General features: G+C 51.1%; 1 protein-coding gene across 1 annotated transcript in view; it reads left to right on the top strand.

Annotated features, from left to right (window-relative positions):
• Window positions 1-25,101, top strand: part of Stk32c (serine/threonine kinase 32C) — an 84,999-nt gene that overhangs the window by 53,319 nt on the left and 6,579 nt on the right. Inside the window, exons 3-10 of the mRNA XM_075972655.1 lie at window positions 15,019-15,170; window positions 17,949-18,122; window positions 19,015-19,052; window positions 19,139-19,228; window positions 19,656-19,759; window positions 20,345-20,461; window positions 21,554-21,679; window positions 21,771-21,902. Of these exons, the coding sequence (XP_075828770.1) occupies window positions 15,019-15,170; window positions 17,949-18,122; window positions 19,015-19,052; window positions 19,139-19,228; window positions 19,656-19,759; window positions 20,345-20,461; window positions 21,554-21,679; window positions 21,771-21,902 (933 nt within the window). The remainder of the gene's footprint in view (window positions 1-15,018; window positions 15,171-17,948; window positions 18,123-19,014; window positions 19,053-19,138; window positions 19,229-19,655; window positions 19,760-20,344; window positions 20,462-21,553; window positions 21,680-21,770; window positions 21,903-25,101) is intronic.

Raw genomic sequence — 25,101 nt, 5'->3', positions numbered from 1 at the left:
GATTCCATCCCCAGCTACCAGTATCACTGAAACATTCTGGAGAGAGAGAGAGAGAGAGAGAGAGAGAGAGAGAGAGCGCTGACCACAGAGGAAGAAAGAGCTGTATTTATTAGCTTTTAATTTCTTTTGTATAATGGCATCATGGCGAACAAAAATGAGTACTCCAGAATGTCAGATCTGAGAAGCAGTCCTCCGTCGGAGAGTGCATGGCATACCTGGGAGCACCCAGAGGCCCTTGTTGGTATAAGTGAGCTGCGTGGCGTGGTGTGTGATAAACCTTTCTGGGGGCAGGTCTGCCTCTAGGCGCTCTGTAGAGGGCAGGCCTTCCTGGACAAGGGAAGACTGCTAGTGAGGGGGAGGGGAAGGGCCCTGGAGGGTGTGTCTTGAGCAGACCTGGGGCATTCTTAGAAAACCTTTCCTGCTCTTGTTCACTTTCTGTCCTTTATCTCACAAGATTCAGTACCACAGAGCGGCAGGCTTGGGGCTGTCACCGGAACCCTTCCTTCCCATGCCCCATATTTTGTTGTTAGTTCCATGTTCTTAGAGCATGTGCTACTCCGTTCTGTACGGTGCTTGGTTCTTGTAGTAAGCAGTTCATTTTTCCGTTTGGAAACTTGGTTGGTCTGTGCATCCTAGTGTAGGTCCTGCTCACCGGCTTTCTCCCTGCAACGACTCCCCAGAAATGAGGGGAAAGGCTGCTCCCTTAAGCTCCGTTATGGCTGGGCAGAGACTAGACAGTCTTGAATACAGGACTTGTACCCCATCTGGGGTCCATGCAGTCAAGGTGCTGACCTTGAGGCCTGTGGGCATTTCTTGCTGGGAAGACGGGACCTGGTTCCAGCTTCCAGTGGGTGTGGGGAGTTTTAGAGGTGCATTTCCTGTGATCTGCCAACTAGCTCAAGGCTGAATGTTAATGTCAGTGCTATCAACAGGGCAAGGTGGCAGTGTTGAAGATCCTCTGAGAACTGTTATCAGTAAGTGGAAGATCAAGGGAGCCCTAGGAAGGACCCAAAGAGATGCCTGACCTCCAAGTCTGGATGTCCTGCAGGAGCCCTAGTTCAAGTGGGGTTTTAGCACCCTGATTGGCTTTGGAAGAACAGGCATAATTTGCTGTTTCAGTAGGAATGTTCCTCCTGCATAGGGCCTTATGGGCCATTTCCAATTGAATGGATCTCTCCATCCATCTTTCTCTCTAACCCCCCTACTGCCCTGGTCACTCTATGTTCCTTAAACCCTCTTTCTCTTTCTTTATGTCCCCAGGCTAAGGCCAGTCCCAGCTCAACACAGAGGCTCCAGGGTGCCTGGACACAGTGATTTCTGGGGAGGGAAACCTGGCCTCTTTCTCCCTTACTGCAGTCTGGGCATGAAGTCTCCCTCTGAAGGGAGTCGGGCCTAACATTGTGGCTCAGAGCTCTCAGAAGGACTGATGGAGCCATCGTATGGGCAAGGAGGGAGCGCATACCAGTAGGAAGGCTTAGGCCCAAATTCACAGACGAATTCTGTGTTCTTAAGCTTATGGGTAAAGAACTAAGAGAGTTGGGTGCAAAATGCCTTTGACATAGTCCGCAACCACTCCAGGAGTTCTGCCCCTTACTGAGTCACCAAATCCTCAGATAGATCCAGAAGAGATTTTAGCCAGAGGAAGCTCATCCTTAGATGTGGACATGCAGTTTAGGGACTTTTAGCTGGTGTGAGCCTGGGTCAGGGTCTCCCTTGTCCTTCCCTGATGGATCTGTTTATGTAGCCCCCACTGATGACACCTTGCCTTTGCCCAGCATCTCAGAGGCAAGACAGCACTGTGGTTGCTATGGCAACCTCTCTCAGCGGCCTGCCAGGAGTATTGTGGGACATCACTGGGCCTATGGTTCACTGAGTCTGTCTGTGGGGAATCTGGTTCTAAGATGCTCCACACAGCAGCGGGAGTTCAGAGGCTGTCTGACTTCTGGGATGTGACCCAGTTGTTAATGCTGAATCATGGATACTAGATCATCCCTGAGGCTGCTGGAGCCAGTTATGCCTACAGCCTGTATGGACCACCCAAGACACCAGGATGAGAAGGTCGTTGGGCAGATGGTACCATCTATTCTCCGTGTTCACAGCCAGTGGATTCTGATATCAGCAGGATGGAGGGCAGTGTGCTGGCAGCAGCTTACCTTTGATGCTGATGCCAGTGTCACGTGATTTCCTTTTCTTTCAGATTAGCCCCACCCTTTCCTCCTAAGACATTCAGGGCTTGCATCCTGAATTCTAGGGTTTAGCGTCTCAGATCTTTGTGCTGTGGGTGTCAGGGTCAGCCATTGCTTTATGGCCCATCATGGGCCTTGCTGACACCAGGTAGGAAGCATCTATGGCGAGCATAGCTAATGTAAGCTCGAGGTGTGGCCATTAGAGTTAGCAATGTCGGTAACAGCTACAGAAGTCTCTGCCTGCCGCCTGGTGCTGCTGGCCCTGAATACAGCTGCTGTGCTCCTTGCATGTGTCTGAGCCCCATTTCCCCAGCCTGTGGTCCTACAGCACACAGGGTCTGGCTAACACACTGACTGGTCTGCTCTCACAGATGTCCTGTGGAGTCTACCCCACTGGCAGAGGTTAATGAGACCTTTTAGGGCCAAGCACATTTAGCGGGCTAGTGTGCCCTGGAGACCTCAAAACAGCGGCATCTGTTGACTGTGTTGCTTGTAACCTAAGATGGTTTGAAACCCACTCTTGCTTGTGCTTCTGCTGAGGCCGTTGATTAAAAGAGAGGGTGGAAAACATGCTCGCGCTAGCGGAGGAGGAGAGAGGAGAGAGCAGCCCTTCCAGTAGGACCTGGTGTCCACTTAGAGGACCACAGCAGCAGATGGACTCGGGAGGGCCGTAGAGACCCTCAGCGTGGACAGTAGTCAGGTCTCAGTAAGTTCCGTAGAGGCTGGCCCAGCTACTGTGCTGTGGATGCCAGGCCCAGCCATTGTTGGTTCTTGGACATATATTCCCACTTCAGAGCTCGGCCACTCAGGCCCAGGCGGGCTCTGAGATTTAAATTTTGAGTGAACTGTGAACTTTTCTGCCTCAGACCTTCATTGGAAAAGTGGTCTTGGTGCACTCAATGTGCCAAATGTCCTTTGAACTTCTCTTCTGTGGGCCTCTAGGCACAGACCCTTCTAGAATCTATCTGGGCCCCATCCTCACTCCAGGAGTCTCCCTGTACCCTCCCATACTGAGGCTGTCCCCACCAGTGGCCTTTCTCCATGAAAGCCAGGGCTGCTGGCCGCAGTGACTTTGAAGAAGGGAAAATGCTAAGGATCAAACAGGACTCCATCCCTTCCAGGATTGGAGGTGAAACCCACAGGGAGTTCTGAGCATAGCTACAGGGGGATTCCTCAAAGGTGAAGTGAGCACCAGCCACAAGAAGCTGACCAAGGAGAGGGGCTTCCTCCCTAACTAGATCAGAAGAGGTATTTTCCTGAGAGCAGTTAGAGAGAGTCTCGGCTGAGGGTACCACCAGGGCTGTGGTAACCCAGGACTGTCACAGGAGCTCTGGGTACTATGGGCACCGAGGGTGCCATGGGGACTGTGACGTCTGGGAATGCTGTGGCATCAGCAGCCTGTTGCCAGTCCCTCTTCTAACAGCGCCATTTGCCGCTGCGGGACAAAGACAGCCTCCCGGCCACCGCCCCACGGAGCCAACATGCAGCAGAACATTTATCACACGCTCCTAAGTGGGCCAAAACACAATGTGAAAGTGCCAGGCTCGCCTCTCAGGGTCACCGAGGCAGTGCTGCTACCTTAAAAATAGCTGTTTCCCTCGCGACGGGCTCAGGCGGAGAGCTCTTGCTTTCTTCCCTGCTTAGGCGTGTGAAGGCCATTATCACCCCCTGCTATACCTGGTCCTTGAGTAGCCTTGACTTGGGAGGACCAAATAGGGGTGTTCAACTGAGGGTGGCCCTCCTGATTGTCAGGAGCAGAGTGGTCGCCCTCTGCTTGTTGGGCCCGGAGGAGCTCCTCTTGCTGGTGAAGCTCACGGGGCTGGCGAGCACAGCTTTCCAGGATACAATTCATGCGTTGAGGTTCGCAGGAGGCTGTGGGTGCCTTACATGAGGTCTAGGCTGCTCACCGTGCACCTCATTTCCTTCTCTGCCTGGGCACTCCAGAGGCCCATCTCTGCTCTGAGACTGCTGATTCAGCTGCCTCTGTGTGCTGCCCCCTTGTGGGAGTCTCATGCCTCTTGATCATTCACGGGTTTCTAGAGACAGTAGAACAAGAGGAAGGCTATCCCATCTCCTCCTAACCAGGCCAGTGCTGATGCTGACTGTACCTCTCTGCTGATGACTATGAACAGTCGCTCTGGGTCTATTCTGACTGCCCCTGTGGAAGCCAGCCCTCTCTCTTGACTCTCTTATGCATTCAGCTGAATTACAGAGAGCAGCCCATGCCTTCCCTCTGTGCTTCAGCTGCTGTCTCCAAGGACACTCTTTAAAACATACCTACAGAACTTTTTCATGCCAAAACAGCCAAGTGTGGTCCTATGAGCACTGGTCAGGATCAGCGTTCTGGTGACCTCATGACTGTTGGTATTACTACTTCTCTGAGTCAGGTTGACAGTACTTCTATACAAGAGTGGTTTGTTCTCCTTGCTCACTGTCTGCTCCTCCTTCCCCTGCTGTGTAGTCTTTTTGAGGCCCAGGTTGCTGTGTACTGAGAGACCCTGTCTGTGAGCCCGCTCCATCTCTAGATGTCTTTATCAGATCATCTGTAACTGAAGACAAGGCACTGTCACCAGAGAGCCTTGCTCCTGCCTAAGACCTGTGTGCAGCTGACCTTGGCAGTCATTGCCTTTGAGTGCCGACCACTTATATATTACAGCCTAGTGTGGGCTGGATTGCATCCTTCCAGACAGACACACCTGTGTAGAATCCATTTTAAATCCACCTCCCACGTCTAGAGGAAGTCCTTACTCTTTGGCTGGTGGTCTTGCTGCCACTAGGGCCTCTTGTTTCTGTCTTAGGTCACTTCTCTGATTTGAGCGCTCCTGCCTCCATTACTGCCTGGTAAGGACCATGTGGCAATATCAGATGCCTTTGGTCCAGGGTACTGTCCATCTCTCAAGATCAGCATCATAGCTGCAAAGTCCCTTTCCCATGCACACATCACAAGGCCCAGGATTAGGTTTTGTGCACCCCTGGAGGGCATCATTCTGCCAGCCATTTATGTCATGGTTTGTTGTTAAGTCTGAAGGTGTGCCAACAAGCCCCCTCCGTCCTTCTGCCTCATGCATTAGCCATGACTGTGTGCTTCTGCAGTGTATCTTTGGGCTAGTTCCTAGAAGTGGAGTACGTGGGCTGGAGGGTGGTGCACACGACTTATGCTGAAATTGCCAACTCTCCCTGCATAGGGGTGGCACCGTTGTCGTCCACAGGGTGCCTGCCATAGGGCGTGTTGCCAGCTGCTTGGATTTTTGCCAGCCTGACAGACAAGGCACAGCAGCTCACTTAACTTTGCCTTGCATTTCTCATATGGTAGTCTAATTTGCCTGTTTTTTTTTCACTTTCCTCTTTAGTTGATTTTTCTGTTTGTTACTGGAGCTCGATATGTATTTAATAGGAATGCCAACATATTTTCTCAGTTTACTTGTCTTTCAAGTTCATTTATACACTCTTTCCCATACACAGTGTTTTTCTTTTATGCAACCATTTTTATTTATTTATTTATTTTAATCAATCATTTTCTAAATTTCTTTTGGATTCAGAGCCTAATTTGTCCCTACTTCTATTTAGAGACATCTTCATATTTTCTTCTCTTGCTTCTAGGTTTTATGTGTCAGGTTAAAACTCATAACCTGGAGTTAATTATTCTGACTTGTCACGTCAGGCTTGGATCAAATTTTCATACAACGGCTTTGTTGGTCCCAACATCACTTTTAAAAAAGTCATTTTTTTTTACTTAAATTTGAGACACCACCTGTAATGGCACAAGAAATATCCTTGTGCAGCTTGGTGTGTTTCTTGATTTTCCCTTCTGTCCCACTGGCCTGCTGTCTCTCCACATACCAGTGCCGCACTTATGAGGTAACCACTTGGTGTGTGAGAGAGTGTTTCCAGAGTTTTAAGTCAGGAGGAAAACCCATCCTCAACGGGCCCAGCACCATGCCGTGAGCTGGAGACCCAGACTGAATGAAAAGGGAAGAACACAAGATAAATCCGAGTACCAGCTCGTGTTGCTGCTTCACGATCCTGTGGGATATGGGGAGTCCCCGCCTCAGGTTTCTGCTCCCATGAACTCCATCATGCCTCCTGTACCCTTCCTCACCATGGTGAACTGTGCCTTATTAAAGCTGTGAGCCAAAATAAATCTCCTGAGCCTTGAGCTGCTTCTGTCAGGTGTCTTGTTACAATGACAAGAAGTGACTAATACATCACGACACCCAAAACTTCTCTAGTTCCACCAGCCACTGCCCAGGAAGCAGAGCTTAAGAGTTGAGAAAGCCAAGTCTTTGTCCCCCCGCTCCTCTCTTCCTTGTGTGTGTTCTTCTTGTGTCCCTCTCCTTCCTACATGAAGCTAGGTACCCCCTCCAAATGGTACCTCCTCAAGGGCAAGCATTCCCCCGAAGTCTCTGAGGGACAGAGGTTAGGGGACAGTAAGGGACATCCGGATGCAGACCCAGGCAAGGGAGTTGGTCTAGGCTGAGGAGAGATGCTGGGCACTGGGGAACAGCAGGAGCTGGTCCAGGAAGGGGCCCCGGATGGGATTTGAGGAGCGCTGACCTCTCAGAGATCAAGATCACAGCGTCTTGGGAGAAGCAGAAGACTAGTGTGATCTCTTGCTCTGTCAGGGACTCCTGTGAGTTGTCTGAGCACCCTTTTCTGACCTGTCTAGCTCTTGCCCTTCTGTGCTTCTGCAGGGGTTTCTTGGCTGTCTTCAAGGACACTATTCTCTTTGAACCTTACCCAGATACCCCTGCCAAGGTCTGGCAGCCACCTTCTCTGGGACCCATCCTATGATTTTTGTTCTGCTGGCATTGGCAACCAACAGAATCCTTGGGAAGGCAGGATCCTTACCTGGTCCCCTGTGGTCCAGTCTGCCTTCCCTGGGCTTTTCTACTCCCAGGAGGTGCGTTCATTATAGTGTTCCAAGGCTTTAAGTACCTGTTGTCAGCCCTTTGCTTTCTGGGGAACAAAAATGACTCGGAAAGAAAAAGAGCTTGGGGTGAATCACTTAAATCTGCAAGATGCGTAAACAGTGTTCAATTAGAATGGCACTCACACTGCCATTAGTCACCAGCTTATTCCAGGCTGAGCAGCGGCATTTTGCAGGGCGCCCTGCCGCTCCGGGAGCAGCAGGGCTCACTCCTCTGAGATCTGATCTCACTTCCTCTTTGTCTGGTGTAAGTGGATTACTGAGGAAGTGGCCCAGAGAGCCCAGACCAATTTCCTATGAGGAAACCATCAGTGGGGTCTGCAGAAAAGGCTTAGCTGGAAGAGGCCATGAGTCTCCTTTCCCCTTCTGGAGCATTGCTTTGTGGGACCTCCCACACCTGCAGTCCCTCTAAATCAGGGCAGCAAAAAACTCCTCCATGGAGTCTCTCTCTGTAGGGGCTGGCGCTGGAGGCCAGCAGAGCCAGGCTTTTCTAGCTAGGCTTAAGCCTCCTCGGCTGCCTTCACCAAAGGGCACTTAGGTGCAATTAATGAAGCCCATTCTAAGGGCAAAACTCGGCACTGTCCCTAGCAGCTTTAAGTGTGTCCCCAGTCCAGAGCTCTGCGGCCAGCCCTACTCAGCAGTGACGTGGGTAGGCCAGCCTGTGTGGAAAGTCAGTGAAGGTCTGGATTGCTGAAGGGAAGAGAGGCAAGATCAGCAGATAGGAAAGAGAGAGAAGGTGCCCCCAGCTGAGGGTGCACTACAAGTTTAGGCCAAAGTCCTGGCTCCCCAGGGAGCTCTTGTATCAATGATAGGTATGCTTGGGATGGGCATGCAGGCTGACCCCTTGGGACTGAGGCAAATTCCCACCACAACCAGCTCCAGACAGGCACAACTCATACCCTCTCTGGAGACTGAGGTCTGATGTAGAAGCAAAACTGCAGGTAAGGAAGAAAGACCCTTGGCCTCTCCTGGCTCCTGGAAGCTCTTGAAGTCTCCATGATCTTTAGCAAACATTGGCTTGTGACTGTCTGCTTCCATCATCAGGACCAGTGTGTTCACACCTATCCCATCTCCACGTGGCCTTATCCTTTATGTCTTCCTCTACCTCTTTTTTATTTTTTTTTTATTTTTGTGAGGCTATCTGCCGTTGACTTAGGGCTTAACCCCATCCATGACCTGCGGATCCTCAGCTTGGTCATGTTTTTAGAGACCCTCTCCATAGCTGGACTAGCCTTAGACCTCAGAATTATGAGCCCAAAGTCCCAGGAAAACCTCATCTGCATGCTGCTCCCTTTGCTTCTCTATGGCTCTGCAGCTAGTAGCAGCTCCTGGTGGCTCCTTGTTGGGGCCAATAGTGTGAAAATTATAGACTCTATCTCCCTGGCAGTAGCTGTGGGGTTTCTACGCTGAGTGAGAGAACATGTTTTCCCCAGGGATCCTGCAGACAGGGCCTGTGGTGTATATGTGTGTGTATATGACTGACCTAGGCGGAGGGGGCAGGTATGTAGGCGGCTTTCATAGGAGAGGCATAAAAGGATCAGAATAACCTAGGGCTCTGGATCTGCCAGGCAAAGACTTCTCCCGCCCCCAAAAGGTAGGCCCTCCTTGGGTAATTTCCTGGCCTGCCCACTTCTATCTTGGAAGTAATTGGCATTCTCTGCCTCTTGCTTGAGGATGTATTTGGGGGAGACAAGAAGCCTCCATGTCCATGCTCGGACTGACCTGGGCTCGGACTGACAGGCCCCTAATTCTGCTCACTGGGAGCAGAATGAAGCACCACTCAGAGCAGGGCCTGGAGCCAGGCCCAGGTAGGTTGGGTGGCCTGCTGTGACTGACACTTATTTTCCTTCTGAAATTTTCAGTAGGCTTTCAAAATAGTAATTTGAGAAAGGACTGTAGCTAGCTGGGGATGGGGGTGGGGGGTGGGGACAGGAGTCTGCAGCTCAACACTTGGCCACCTGGGCTTTCTCCAGTTGTGCTGACACTGTGGTCTGCCAACCTGCTGCTGGTTCTGTCGTGGAGTAGACTTGGCCTCTCAAACCCTCAGGAGTCCTCCGTCCTCACACTTGATGTCCCAGTAGTCGCCCCCTACAAAGGCTCTTCCTGTCACATCCATAAAGAAGGGCAAAGTGATCTGTGTCGCCCACTTTCTGGAGAGGACCTGCTTAGGACCTGTGGTGAGTGACTGGGTAACGTTCTCCAGCGCCCACTGCCCTACCCACAAGCCACAAATGCTGTCCCTCACATGCCATCAACAGGGCTTTCTGCCAGCCTATGCCAAGCATTCTGCTACTGCCCTGTCTGCTGTATGCCCACCTGCCATAACCTTGGAAAAGAGAGATGGAGTGGGGGGCGAGTGCGTCTCAGAGGGAGGACTCCAGGAACATTGTTGAACTAGCCTCGGACCCAGACAGGTGTCTCCAGGGGCCACATGGCTGACGTTTGCAGGTTTCTCTGTGATCATAGAACAACCCCTAAGGCTTTCCAGAATGGTCCAGGATGGGGCTCACATACATGAGAAGGTGGCAGAGTGCATATAGACAGACACCCAAAAATGTCTTGGCGCAGAAGCTTTGGGGGCAGCTGAGGCAAGGAGGAACACCTGGAGCTTAGAGAAGGAGCACATGACTTCTGTTTCGTTGCTCCAGGGGGTGAGGGGAGCATTCACATCCATCTACAGCCAGTCTCATGACCAGAAAGCTGGGGCCGGGATGCCTAGGCCAGACGGCCATGTCTAAGGCTGTCTACAGGATAAGAGGTCTAGCCTGGTCTAGGAGTCTTAATTAATAGAAAATCCTGCAAAGCATCTCTCCCCCTACTGCAGAGGGCTGAGGTGACAAATGATCATTCAGCCTTTGCATCGGTGCCCAAAGGCCATGCCTCCTGCAGGGACTGCTGTCGCCAGTAGGGAAACAAAAGACAGGAAGGTGAGGTTGCTGGGTCTCCTTGGTGGTTGCTGACGCCTGGAATGTCTGAGTCACAACCTTCTTTTAAAGACATCTTAAACCAGAGATGTCATAAGCTCCTTTAACAGGTGCCATCCCCAAATGGGACTTCCTGTTGCCCAGGAGACAGTGGGTGCTGCTGACCTGACCCATGTGCCAATGGGGAGCAGCCCCATGATAGCGCAAAGCCTCTGGACAGAGCTGAGCCCAAGGAGAGCTGCAGTTCTGTGGTCTGCAGGGCAGTAGTGGTGAAGGCCAGTACTTAGGCAGCATCCAAGGCGGCTGTCTTGGTGGTCTGATCAAGAGCTTCCGGCACCACACACCTACTGACCTGCAAAGGAGCAACCAGATCATGCAGGAGGATGAAACAGGAACAGCTATAAGTATGGTCTAGACAGCTCTTCCATTCTGGTCTTGGGTTCTGAATAAGGATGTTGCTTCCCTGCCAATTTAAGGAAGGGATTTCAGCTCTTGCTCTTAGGAGACAGGATGGTCAGTTACTGGCTTATGCCTGTAGTTGGTTTTGTTTTACTCCTCGGGGTCCAATACCTAGCTCCTAAATAAACACACATGGAGTCTTATTCATTCTTATAAATGCTTGGCCTTAGTTTGGCTTATTTCTAACCAGCTTTTCTTAAATTATTCCATTTACCTTTTGCCACTGGGCTTTTTATCTTTCTCTGTTTCTGTATACCTTTCTTTACTTCTTACTTACTCTGTGGCTTGATGTGTAGCTGGGTGGCTGGACCCTGGAGTCCTCCTCTTCCTTCTTTTGCTCCTCCATCTTCCTCCCAGATTTCTCCTCCCATTTATCTCTCTGCCTGCCAGCCAGACCTATCCTTTCTCCTGCCTTGCTATTGGCCATCCTGCTCTTTATCAGACCAATCAGGTGTTTTAGGCAGGCAAAGTAGCACAGCTTCACAGAGTTAAACAAATGCAACATAAAAGAATACAGCACATCTTTGCATCATTAAACAAATGTTCCACAACATAAACAAATGTAACACATCTTTGAGCAATGTCCCACAACATATGCCTGTTCTTTTTAAAGGTACCTTTAATTCAAAATAGTCTGTGTGCCGGAGTGGTATAGTTTTAACTCCCTCACTGACCTGACTGTCAGTGTGCTCAGTCACAACTCCGTGTTTGACTTGAGGGAAACCCTGTGGGCAGGACTGTTGAATAGGTATGTTGTTTAGTACCCAATGGTGGCTGACTTGACTTGAGTCATAGACTGAGTTGAGGTGCCTTATTCTAGCCCATAAGCTCATTCTGGCAACAGCTTTGGGGCCCTTCCCTACAACTGTACAGTTAGAATGACGGAGTGCGGTTGGTAGCAAGGTCTGCCCAAATTCAGAATGCCCAGGAGACCCAACTAGTCTGAGAGGCAGACAGGATTTTTCCGGGACTTGGTAGCCTGTACACAAACTGGCTGGGCTTGTGCCCAAGCTGATTTTGGGGTGGGTGGACTCTGAGAAGTGGCCAGATGCTACCTACCGAAGGGTTGCTGAGGCATTCTGAGTTTTCCTTCTTTTTGAACCCTGGCCTTGGGGTTCAGCTCTGCCTGTTGCCCAGGGTCCTGCCTGCAGCTTCCCTTCAGGACATCTGGGTCTTCTCACCAGAGGAGGATCCAGCTGCCTTCTCGGCAGGCTCAGAAGTCCTGAGAGAGCATTTGCAGAGTGTGAACAAGAAGATGATTTGGCTCTCAGTGCCACTGGGCTTATTCAGACACATTTGCATAACTGCCCAGTAGCTGTGATTTTCACCTTCTCCTTTGCGTTATTCTGATTTCTGGGTTACTGACTTAGTTTGACAGTCCATAGAACACTTATGGGACACAGACAGGTAAGTTAAACTTGGCCGTTGAGGCCCTTTTGGGGAGATTCTGGATTTATGTTCTTATATATTCTGGGCAGCAGGCTAGTGAGTGCTATGGTTTTTTGGAAACAACCTTTGAGTTCTTCCCCCTCCCCCATCTGTGTGTGTGTGTCTGTCTTTCCCCTCTTTTCTTTTCCCTTCTGTTTTAGTTAGGGTTTTATTGCTGTAAAGAGACACCATGAGCATGGCAACTCTTTTTTTTTTTAATTAAAACTTTTTTGTAGAGAATTTGCAAATAAGAAAAAAAATCACACATCAAAATTAGCCAGACCCAAAGTCTATGCATTTTAGCAAACGCCTATAGAGCTGAGACAGACACTCTGAAGCTGTGCAGCTTAACATCGGGTCTTACACTCTAACTAGCCATTATATATATATATATATATTGATTTTTATTGAGCTCTACATTTTTTTCTGCTCCCCTCCTCTCCTCTCCCCTCTCCTTTAACCCTCTCCCAAGGTCAGAGCATGGCAACTGTTATGAAGGAAAATATCAGTCCATTATTATCATGGCAAGAAACAAGTTGGCACAGAGGCAGACATGGTGTTGGGAAGGTAGCCGGGGAGGTAGTTTTACATTTGGAACTGCAGGCAGCAGGAAGAGCAATGAAGCCACTGGGCCTGGCTTGAGCTTCTGAAACCTTTAAAGCCCACCCCACTGTGGTACACTTACTCTAAAAAGGCCACACCTCGAATAATGCCACTCCTTATGAGTCTATGTGAGTCGTTTTTATGCAAGCCACCACATCTTCCTTCCTTTTTTCTTTCTTGTGTTTTAGAGAGTCTTATATGACCTAGGTTAGCCTTGAACTCACTAAGTAGCCAAGGTTGGCCTTGAACTGCTTTTATCTCCTTATAGCTGAGTTTGCAGGAATGTGCTACCACTTCTAGTTTTATGGAATGCTGGGGGTTGGGCCAGAGCTTTGTACATGTTAGACAGCTGCTCTGTCAATGGAGTTCAGCCCCATTTGGCTTTGAAATTTTTATTAATGAAATATTTGGGAAGGATCTTTGCCCAAACCTACCTCAGAGATAAGACCCCTCCTCTGAATATCCTCTATGGGCCCTGCACCCCTTACCTGCTCTGTTAGGCCTGCTCCTCAAAGGCAATGCTGAGGTAGGGGTGCAGGGGTGATGGTGGTCCTTGGAGGTAGAAGCTGATGCTTATTAGCGTGAGCACCTATCCCTGGGCCACAGTCTCCCTGGGGCATCAGCCCCTGCAGAGGAAGTTTCCGGAAGAGCTTTGCAAGGATCTTTGTAGCTGGCGTGGGGACCTGGCTGTGCTTGTGCCGCTGGTGAGTTTTTGCTGGGGTGGATGGGCTCATGGAGGCAGTCAGATGTTCCCTCCATACCTTGTTGGCGTCAAGTCTCAGACTTAGCTCCCTTGGGCTTACGATGCCTGTGGGCAAGGTGTTATATGTATGCAGTGTTGCCTTGGAAACTGCAGCTGTGGATACACAGAGGGTGTGTCTCTGGGTGGTGGGAGGATGTGTGGGGCTCAGGACTAAGAGAAGTTGTTCAGCCATTTCCTCCACAGACCCTTCATCCAAGACCAGAGTGCCAGATAGCTCTACTGCCATTGCTGTAAGGCAGGGTTCACAGAAGCGCCACCGGCTGTCACCAGAACCTCACAATAGAGTGACAAAAAACGTAGCCAAGAAGGCTCTGAACAGCTTCCATCCGCCCCGGCTGCTTTTGTCTCCATGGCTCATGTCTAGCTTCTGTGCAGACTGTGTGTCACCCTCCTGTTTATAATGCACAGCTCAGTATCCTTGCTTGGTGTCCCAGTTGTTGCATGTCATTAAAAATCCTTTCGGTGACTCTTCAGTGGCTGAGTGGCGGTCATTTAGTTTGCCGTGCCAGGACACCCACCAGTCCTGGAAACCTTTACCTTGTGTGTGTTCCCAGGAAAAGGAATGTGGGTCCCCTCAGGGTGGATCCAGAGGTTTGGTCTGAGGCCAGTGCCATTGGGATGTATGTCAAGCTCCAGGCTTTCCAGTGACACCTGGGAGTCCTACCTGCCCTGAGGTCCAGAATCATTCTGACCCGCGGCTAGTGTTCCACGAAGCCCTAGAGACCACAGTGTGCAGAAACCCTCGGCAGTGGCTCTGGTTACCCGAGTCACCTGTCCTTAAGAGCTGTGGCTTGCAGTGGGGGTAGGCGCTGGCTTGGCACCAGCTTTTTGTGTGTTAACTTCCTGTTTCCTTTTGGGAGTCTTTGTCCTTGGTTCTGATAGACACTTCCTGGCCACAAAGGATACCAGCTGCTCTGCTCACCTTGTCCTCTTCTCACCCATTCTTCTCTGCTAAGTGATGCCAGTCAGCGCTGGGGGTTGACCACGGCAGTGCAGGGCTCAGAAAGCGCCGTGCCTTAAGGACTGTACAGGGCCCTGCTATCATGGACAGTCCCTGCTGGGTGGAAAGGATGATCCGGTGGTGGGTGGAGGCTTCCTCGACGCACAGTTTTGCGCTAAGTGGGTTCTCTTTTATTCAGGTGATGGTTATCTTGAACGTTAATTTGATGGGAGCTGAAATCAACTAAGAGACACACCTCTGGATGGGTCTGTGAGGGGCATTTCCAGGAAGCAGAGAGCAGACAGGAAGTAGGGCCAAACCATACCTCCCACCCCCTGCTGCCAAACACAGTGACCTACTTCTCCTAGCGAGGTTCTACCTGTTAAAGCGTCTGCAAGATTCCAAAACAGTGCCACCAGCTGGAGGCTAGGTGCTTAAACACAGGAACTTGTGGAGAGCACATTTCACACTCAAACCACACCAGAGTCCCCAGCATCCCTCAAAGCTGCCTGCTGATACAAGCCCTGAGAAGGAAGAGGGTGCTGAAGCTTGGTCAGGTGTGACCACTCACACAGGTCATGGTTGGTGGGGAGGCTTAGCACTCCTTATGGGATACCATGAAGCTAGGACTCTTGTTTGGGTGCACTGAGTCTGGGTTCTGTGGGTCTGTAGAAGGGGCCTGTTCACAGCCTTGTCCCACGGCCGGCTGGGAACCCTGGCTCTTTCAGGGTGGAGGCAGCTGAAGAGTCCAGTTTCTGGCATTCTGCTTACTGGCCCTTGGCCCCCAGGTGTGCATCGTGCAGAAGCGGGACACCGAGAAGATGTATGCCATGAAGTACATGAACAAGCAGCAGTGCATCGAGCGCGACGAGGTCCGCAACGTCTTCCGGGAGCTGGAGATCCTGCAGGAGATCGAGCATGTCTTCCTGGTGAACCTCTGGTGAGCCCACAGAGGGCCTGCCAGGGATGCCCCTCTGGAATGGGACAAGGGGCCCTACTATTCTTGGGCTCTAATACTGCTGGGATGCTCTCCCCCCCCCACTGCCGCTAAGTCCTCCCTGTCCCCCACTATCTCTTCAGCTCTTGTGCTCAGAGCCTACTGGTTCTAGGGGCCCATGGTGTGCTGGGATTTGTATAGACTCTCCCCAGGTCTGCTAGGAGCTGAGAATTTAGCATTCCATGATCACGGCAACTCTTATTAAGAAAAACATTTAATTGGGGTTGGTTACAGTTTAGAGGTTTAGTCCATTATTGTCATGGGGGAAGCATGGCGGCATGCAGACAGACATGGTGCTGGAGATGTAGCTGAGTGTTTTACATCTGGATCCTGAGGCAGTAGGAAGAGAGAGAGTGAGCCACTGGGCCTAGGCTGAGCTTCTGAAATCTCCATGCCCACCCTGGTGATAGACTTCTTTCAGCAAGGCCACACCTACTCCAGCAAGGCCACACCTCCTAATAGTGCCACTTCCTATGAGCCTACAGGGCCATTTCCATTCAGGTCACCACCCTGCACAAAATGAGGGCTAGATGCATAAGAACCTGTGAGCTGCTAGGAGGTTGAGTCCTTTCTCTCCAGGAAGGACCCAGGGTCTGCTCCATTGCAGGACTGCTCCCTGACCCAAAGGGGCCTTTCCCCCTCCAGTACATGGATCTCTCGGACTCAGGGGTTCTCCTTGACCGCTTCCTATAGTGGGCTATATAGACTTTCCACATAGACTGTTCTGTGCTGTGCTCCTGGGACATGCATGAGGGATAAAGGCTAGGTAGACCACAGGGTTTCCAACAGTAGAGATCTCTGGCAAAGTAGTCCTTAGAAGTCACAGGTGCCTGCCCCTGTCGGTGACCCTGTGTCCTTTAGCAGAGCTTCAGGAAGAAGCAGCTAACTGCTGTTTGGGGTAGTGGGAAGCAAGTGTATTCTGTTTGACAGTGAACCCAAGACTTGCTGGAGAGCACAGAACCATCCCCCAAACTGCAATCTGCTGTTTTATTTTTGCTACAGTAGGTCAAGAAACTTCAAAGGGGACAGTGGTCATTTCCCAGAGGTGATGCGGTATGACTCAGTGGCTTCCTTCCTACTCAGATGCTCTAGTGTGCCGTGGCTGTTGTCTTCCAGGCAGGCTGCAGAGTGACAGATTCAGAGAGCATTTCTGTGGTGCATGTTCCATCTGGTTGTCAGCACGCTGAGCACCATTCTAAAGTGGGGAGGAGGTCTCAGTGAGAAGTACCCCTCTAACCTGATCCTGTCATGCTGTAGCTCAGGAGCTCAGGCCCAGGCACAGGGGTGGACCAGGAGAAAGGAGGGGAATCGCTGTCATGTGGGAGCCACACAGTGCTGGCACTGAGATGTCTTGGAAAAAAGGAAGACCAAGATTTTCCTGTTTGGGACCTTAGCAAGCCAACCTCCCCAGGCTTTCTAAAAGACAGTATTGCCTAATGGTCAGGTACATGGGTTCTGGATTGAGTCCTCTACCATGCTGTAGACAGCACACCCGGTCTCTTTGTTGTTAGTCTCCTCATCTGTGAAACAGGAGGTCCCCAGTGCTGCTGTGCACAGCTGAACGGGTGTTGGTGTGACTTGGGCCACAAGCCGGGAGTTCAGAATCTATATTACATTCTAGCTTTCCATACTGCATCCCTCTGAGGGATATCACCTGCCATCTAGGGCTGTGTGCATGGGGCCACCATGACATCCCAGCTCTCTTTGCTCCTTGACCCTCTTCCCGACCCCTTCCTTGGACTCCTGCTTGGGCCACCTTCTCCAGGCCACCCTCTCCAGGCTGCCTTCCACTGAGGATAAGAGACGGTGACTAGGGAGGGCAGGGAGTGGGACATCACATGAAAGTGAATTCTCTGTAACTTTCTTCTGAGCAAGTTGTGTAAAAATTAGAGTTACCACCGAGAACTCACAAAAGATATTACTGAGTGGAAGGACATCCTTAAAGCATTGCTCTGCTACTGCTACCATTATTTTCATTATCACCAACATCAGCATCACCACGGCTACCACCAGCATGGCTATCATTACAACCATCATCAGTACCACAACCACCACCGCTGTCACCAACACCATCACCACTACCAATCAACTCTCATTATCACCACCACCATTGCAACCATCGCCATCAGTATCACAACCATCACCATCACAGTTACCACTACCACCGTCAACACTCTCAACCAACACTATCTCTACTACCATTGCAATCATCACCATTACCATAACCATCACTTTTACCAGCACCACCATCGCTGTCACCACCATCATCACCACCATTACCATCATGACCATTGTTGTCACCATCATCACCATCATCAGTCATCACCATGGCTTCTGGTCATTAAACACCAATTTCTTGCCCAGCTCTGTACTAAGCATTTCACTGGTACTGTCTCATGTTCTTTTACCAGCCAGTGCTTTTGTCTTGTTTTGTTTATTCTCATAGAAGAAACCAGGGAAATCTGAAACAGTCCAGGAATCTTCACTGTTTCTGTTCTCCAGTTGTCACTCATGGGTATCTCTGTCCCACAGCCAAATCACCCTCAGGGGCATAGCTGTTCTGTTTTCCTTGGTGTCTTGGTGCAGCTACGAGCAAGGATGTAGTTGCTGCTTTAGGCAGGATGGCGGTCGGATTGGAAGGAGGAAGGACCAGGTGAGGCAGGAGCCATTGCTCTGGCTCCCCAGTCATTCATATGCCAAGTCTTCCCTTGATGCCCACAGGTATTCCTTCCAGGATGAGGAGGACATGTTCATGGTGGTGGATCTGCTTCTGGGTGGAGACCTGCGCTACCACCTACAGCAGAACGTCCAGTTCTCAGAGGACACCGTGAGGCTGTACATCTGTGAGATGGCCCTGGCCCTGGACTACCTGCGTAGCCAGCACATCATCCACAGGTGTGTGAACACCTGCGGGATGACGCGCCTACCTGGGTTGAATGGTTGGCAATAACCTTGGGTCACACCACCTAAGGGGATGATATTCCTGGTCAGCAGAGTCTGGTCTGGCTCTGTATCCCACCCTCCCCACAAATACCTGTTCCTCAACCCTGTCCAAACAACTCAGTTTGAGACCGCAGGGCCTGGCCACATCCAGGTGGCCCTTATTTGTCCCGTGACCACATGGAACTTCACACAGATTGTGGTGGTCTTGCAAAGCAGGTGGGATTGGGAAATGTCTAATTAGCAAGCAGGCAGAATTCCCTAGGGAGCAGAAATTAGGCTGAAATCCTGCAGCCTCAGTGGAAACTGAGGTGTGTTATTAGTCAAAGGAACCTGATCTCTGCCTCTCTGCCCTGGGGGTTCTGTCATCTGACCATAATTTGGGTGTGCGATTGTTACTGGTACTAGTTGTGTGTCTGGAAGTCAAGGGAAGAAGACCGAAACCGAGTTGTGGGAGAAATGTACACAAGTTCACATCCATGCAGTCCCAGCATTCTGGGGAGGGAACATGGCCTGGCAGGTCTTCCGCAGTCCTTGGGGGCTTTCAGCTGTATGTGCCTTTCTGTGCAGTCCTAGATGCTCTCTGGCCACCACGACTCAGAACATGGATTGCTGGTGGCTTCCCTGTGGCTGGCTTCTGAGTGGCCTTGGTGCCCTCTGAATCGTGTGGAGGGTGTCCTCCACATCTCACACCAGGTCCTAGGTTAGAATTCTTCCTAAATACCAAGTCATGCCTTCTAGCCTCTGCCTCTGGTGGAGCTTCTGGAGAGCCCCTGACTGTCAGAGATGTCAGGGTGAGAATGGCGTGGGTTCCAGCTAATTTTCTTGTCACCCTCTGTCCTCCTAGAGATGTCAAGCCTGACAACATTCTCCTGGATGAGCAAGGTGAGTGTGTGGAGCTCTAGGACACCGCGAGGAGCGTAGGAACCCTGCCCAGGACCTGGACAACCGTGTCTGTCCTCTCTTCACAGGACATGCACACCTGACCGACTTCAACATTGCCACCATCATAAAGGATGGGGAGAGGGCAACAGCTTTAGCTGGGACCAAACCATACATGGGTAAGCTCAAGGCCTCAGGTGACACCTGGCCATGCAGGGCCATGCCCCTGCCGCAGTCAGACATAAAGTCATAAGAGGATTAACAGGAAAGGCTTTTTTATATGATCAATTGGAAATGTGTAGAAAACTCTGTGGGTGTAGAAGAGAGTCATGGGATGGAAAAATGAGATGGCCCCCTCCATCCCTGCACACTCCCTAGAACAGAGGAGCTGGGTTTGAACCAAATGGTCTAGCTATGCACAATGTTTTAGCTAGTGTGGGGCTGCTCCAGGAGGGTGCTTCTCCGTGCAGGTGGAACAGTACAGCATCATGGTGGGTAGGTTCTCTTTGGATCCGGTGCAGCCTTCTTTCCAGGCCTGGCTACGAGCTGCCCGGTTATCAGGCTTCTAGCCCCACAGCTCAGCTCTTTCTTTTCTCTGTTGGAAAGCTCCAGAGATCTTCCACTCCTTCGTCAATGGCGGGACCGGCTACTCCTTCGAGGTGGACTGGTGGTCGGTGGGGGTGATGGCTTACGAGCTACTACGTGGATGGGTATGGAGACTTTGTGATCCTACGCTAGCCACTTCCTTGCCCCAGACTGGCTGAGAACCAGGGAGGGAGGATGGTACACCCAAACCTCGGAGGATGCAGGCTTTTAGCAAAGTGTGATAGATACTCGATCAAGTGAGTCTCCTTGAGTAGTTAGTGATAGACAGGACATGTGTCCAGCAGGTCCCTGGAAGGGACTTTGCTTTTTGTTTTCTCTCTCTAAGAACAGAGAGATACTGATCTGCTTAGGCCTCATATTGCCCTCTGTATCCTCTCTTGGGGTACCCCCACCATTCCATGGAACTCCAGTCTCATGAACACAGGACCTCCCATCCTTTGGGACTGACCCACCAAGGCCGTTGGCCTTGGTGGTGGTAGGGCATGCATATTCTTGACAGATGAGTTTCTGGGTTGTGGTACCCGGTTCCATCCCGGTGCAAGCTAGATCCTGGGCTCTGGATCAGGTAGTTGCTGTTTTCAGAGCTGGTCCTGTACCAGGGAGTGCAGATGGGCTCCCAGGGTGTTTGCACTTGTGCTAGGGTGCAGGGGCGGGGAGGGGCACCTGGTACAGTACATCCCTGCCCACAGAGGCCCTATGACATCCACTCGAACAACGCCGTGGAGTCGCTCGTCCAGCTGTTCAGCACCGTGAGTGTTCAGTATGTGCCCACCTGGTCCAAGGAGATGGTCGCCCTGCTACGGAAGGTGAGCCTCCTTCCTCGTCCCCCTCCCCCGGCAGAGTCCTATCCCTTCTGCACTCTGTCAGCATCTCAGAGAGGTACCCCATCTTGCCATGGACACAGACTCCTTCCCTAGCACAGCCATAACCTTTCCTGAACAACCACTCTAAGACCCTGTCCGGCTCAGCGAAGTAGGTTTCTAGTTCTGCAGAAGCGTCTCACGGACAACCTGACTGCTCCCTCATGGTGGCTTAAATAATGGCATACATAGCCCTGTCTGTAATCCTGTCAGGAACCCATGCCTTAGGACGTCACCATCACCCACTTCACAAGATACTCAGACCCAGGCAAAGAATCCAGCATCAAGCCTTCTGCATTACACCTTTAGGAGGGAGAGGGTACCAAGCTGGCGCATGGCTCAAACTGTGCTCTTGTCTCCTCTGCCCCTGCCCCCACCCTGAAAGGTACACATGGCCTGGGGTCACTACTCCCAGGGAGCAAACAAAGAAGAAAGCCAATCTCCCCCTCCCTGTCCCAGGCTCTGTCTATAACTGCTGGAAGGAGGATGGAGAATAACAGCTATCAGGGATGCAGGGACACCATATGTCCTGGGACTGGACTATGGGTTGCTTATCACATGATGAGCTTTTCTCTAAATGTGTTGTTGATCAAAGCATCCCAAGGGGATCCAGATAGCAGAGCCCATAGTCAGGACAGGTGTGAGAAATAGTTATTATATATAAGACCTGAACTGGAGGTACCTAGGCCTATGGACTTGATGTCCTGACCCAGCGTGTGCGCCTAGGTTTCTTGAGCCTGGAGGTTCTATGCGGTAACAAGAGGCTTTGCCATAGTTGGGCCCACATGCGACTATCAGAGAACATTAACCAGGCTACCACTGCCACCTGCTGGCAAATATTGGTAGGACATCCCAGGAGGTCCTCTGTTGTCACAGAACCCCTTGGGCCATATTATTTGATGCCACCTCTCCTCTCATGCCACTTGTGATCCTGAGGTTCCAACGCCTCAGACCCATGGACATCTTCAAGGGTTGCTTCAACCTGGGGCAGGTGGCCATTCTTCTGTGGGACGCATCTAAGAGGGGGGCTCCTTGCAGCTCCTCACCGTGAACCCCGAGCACCGGTTTTCCAGTCTCCAAGACATGCAGACAGCACCATCACTGGCCCATGTGCTCTGGGATGACCTGAGCGAGAAGAAGGTGGAGCCGGGCTTTGTGCCCAATGTAAGAAGTCCGTGTGCTGGGACAGGCAAGCCCAGGCTGGTGGGGTGGGGTGGCACCTGCAGGCTGGGCTCAGTACCCTGTCTCTACACAGAAAGGCCGCCTGCACTGTGACCCCACCTTTGAGCTGGAAGAGATGATCCTGGAGTCGAGGCCCCTGCACAAGAAGAAAAAGCGGTTGGCGAAGAACAAGTCACGGGACAGCAGCAGGGACAGCTCGCAGTCGGTGAGCCCTGGGTTTAGGCTGCGGGTCTTCCCCACCCCTGCGTGTGGTGTGCAAGGTCACTTCACAGCACTCTGGCATGGCCTATGGGCAGAGCGTGTACTCTCTAGTCCAGCAGTAGTCTCCTAAAGTCCCAAGGAAGCCTAGGAGTTTCCCTCTATCCTTACCAGCATCCCTGGTCATACCTGGCTTCTCCACATAGCTGCCCTCAGCCGCTTGTTCCTTCTGGACATCAATCAACTGAGGACCATCTGACCAGTGGTGGGCACACACTGAGAGCAAAGAGCCCCTGATGCTATGCCCAGGGGCATTAGTGCTCAGGTGACTGGTGTCCTGGTGCATCAGTGCTCAGGGGTACCAGTGTCCCAAATCAAAATGTTGTCAAAGCTCTGCTCTCCGAAGCCTCCAAGAAGGCAATCCTTCCCCGCCTCTCTGGCTCTGGGGTGGCTGCCAATCTGAGCATTCCATGTAAAGTCACATCCACAGGTTCTAGGGTTTATATCCTGAACATTTGAGGGGGAGTCACAGTCTCGTTCCTGATACCAGGGTGCAGCTGGTGAAAGCAACCGTCATGTGCTGACGTCCCAGTGGTAGTGATCAATGGTCAGTGTTTGCCCTATATTTGGGCCTCTCTCTCTGGAGTATTGTTGTAGGAGCTACGGGCTGTGTTCCTGCCGCCCCAGCTCCCAGCCACTAGCTAGCTTATGCCCCAAATAACAACACACAAATTGTATTCTTTTAAACACTGCTTGGCCCATTATCTTGCCTCTTCTAGGCTAATTCTCACATATTAATTTAGCCCATTTCTAATAATCTGTGTAGTACCGCTAAGTGCGCTTATCGGGAAAGATTCAGCATGTCTGACCTGGCGGCTTGCTTCATCATGTCTTCCCTGGAGAGGGGAGCATGGCCTCCGAGCTCACTTCCTCTTCCTCCCAGCATTCGGTTCTGTTTACTCCTCCCACCTATGTTTTAACCTATGAGGCCAAGTAGTTTCTTTATTACTTAACCAATGACCTTCCTCCATCAGAGTATGACCTCCCAGATCTGATGGGCTCTGTTGTTTCTGAGTGGGTATGGGATACAGGGCTGGGGTTATCCCCTTGATGCTCTGATTTTTCAGAAGCAGATAGGTAGGTAGGGCTTCTGTTCTCTCTCTCCTCCAACTGCCCATGGCACTCCAGTGTTTGTGTTATGTTTCAGTCTGATGGCTCCTGGGCCAGGTGCCAAGAGTAGGGATGGCAGAGGTTCTGGCTGGGGTGCCTAGAACCAGGGCTTTGGGGAATCGAAACTGGCTCTATGTTGGAGTGGGGGCCTAGTGTGAGAATCCAGATGTGGAGAGTGTACAGACACTAACTGCCATGCTAACTTCTGGAGGCGATGAATGGGTAGACGCCTACACTGGGCAGACCTCGGTGCCATCCTGCAGCAATTGGTGGGCTTTTGATGGAGGGTGGGAAGTGTTCTGAAAGTCGGCTAACACTGGGAAAACGTCCAGCATTCTTATGGAAAATTGAGAACCTCGAGACTGAGGCACTTTAATGAATACCTTTATTTTCTTACAGGAACGTAGCATACAACACACACACACACACACACACACACACACCCCAAGTGCAGCATCGCTGGCTTCCGGCACACCTGCCACTACAGTCTGAGTGGAGAGCTCCCCCACAGCCCCCCTTATCAGCTGCTCTTCTCCAGGCTTCCCCTGCAGGCATGGCAGCCGCCTCGGTCCCTGTAGATGGCCCTGCTCTGACAGTTCCCTAGATGGAATCATAGTGTGTGGTCCTGCGCACTTACTGCACTCAACACAATGTTTTCAAGACTCACCTACACTGTCCTAAAGGCCAGCACCTCCATTCTTCTGATTGTGAGAAACATCTCCTCTGTTTAGTATTTTAGTCACGACTATATCACATTTCTCTCAGCCTTTTGTCACCTGACTGGGCTTTGGGCCACTTTTGCTCTTGACACATGGCTAACACTGCTGCAAATTTGTGTGTAGGTCCCCGTGGGGGTATGCTCTTGTTTCCCTTGGGAGGGACCTTAGTGTGACATCTGGCTTATGTGCCACCTCTGTGCCTCGGTTTTCAGGAACCCACCATGGCGTCTTCTGTAGCTGCACCATGTCATGCCCCCACTGGCCACATCTGAGGCTCTAATGCTTCGTGTCCTCGTCAGGGCTTCTGAATGTTCAGGGTGCAGCTTCAGTTGTAACCACCACACTGAGTATGAAGCAGTGAAGATTTTGTATTTTTTTTTTTTTTTGGTAGTTGTTTGGTTTGATGGAGTATTTTGCTTGCATTCTCTGTTGGGTTTCTGGTTGCTTTTTTGAGACAGGGTCTCTTGTAACCGAGGCTGGTCCTAAACCCACTTGTCAAGAATGACTTTGAATTTCTTATCTCCTGCTTCTACCACTCAAGTGCTGGGATTAGGGGCGTGCCCTGCCATACCCCACGACGTTCTGTGCATGCTATGTGCTCTAACTGAGCTCCCATGGCTGTTTTTCATTTGCATTTCACTGACTAATGAGCATCTTTTGTCATTATTGGAGAGCTGCCCCTCTCTGTCCTTTTAAGGCTGGATTATCTTTCAAAGTCCCCTGTGCCCACATCTGTCTTTTGCTGTTGTGTTTGCACCACTCACGCTGACATCCGGGATTCCTGGCTACTGTGTTTGTAGCCAGTCCGCTTACCATGCTTGTTCTTTCCTATCCAGCTTCGCCTTCTCTGCTTTTCATGACGCATGACGTGACCTTCCCCCATCTCTTCCATTGGCTCACCAATTATGCTTCTTCCAATATAGTTTTAGGAGGGCTGGCAAGATGGCTCAGTGGGGAGCAGTGCTTGCTGACAGGCCCGATAGCCTGAGGTTGATTCCCGAAACCCACATGGTGGAGGGAGAGAACTGATTTCTGAACATTATCCTCTGACCTTCATACACGCACCGTGATACATGTGTTTGTGTATGCACACACATAAATCAATGTAAAAGTATTTCCAGTGGTTGTAGTAGAATTTGCAATATGCCATCAGCCAATTAAAGTTTACCTTCAGACAACATGACTTCATCCAAGTGGGAAGTCCCTTCCTGTCAGGACTGTTCACCATGTGCTATGCCCTGCCCTTCGCTCAGTGCAGAAGTCTGGTGGGGAGAGTCTGTAGTCTGTATTAACGAACGCACCCTCACCAACATTTCC

This window comes from Microtus pennsylvanicus, chromosome 5 (genome assembly GCF_037038515.1).
Source record: "Microtus pennsylvanicus isolate mMicPen1 chromosome 5, mMicPen1.hap1, whole genome shotgun sequence".
NCBI classification, from domain to species: domain Eukaryota; kingdom Metazoa; phylum Chordata; class Mammalia; order Rodentia; family Cricetidae; genus Microtus; species Microtus pennsylvanicus.
The sequence above is the reverse complement of the archived record's forward strand: the minus strand, read 5'-3'. Positions and strand labels throughout refer to the sequence as shown.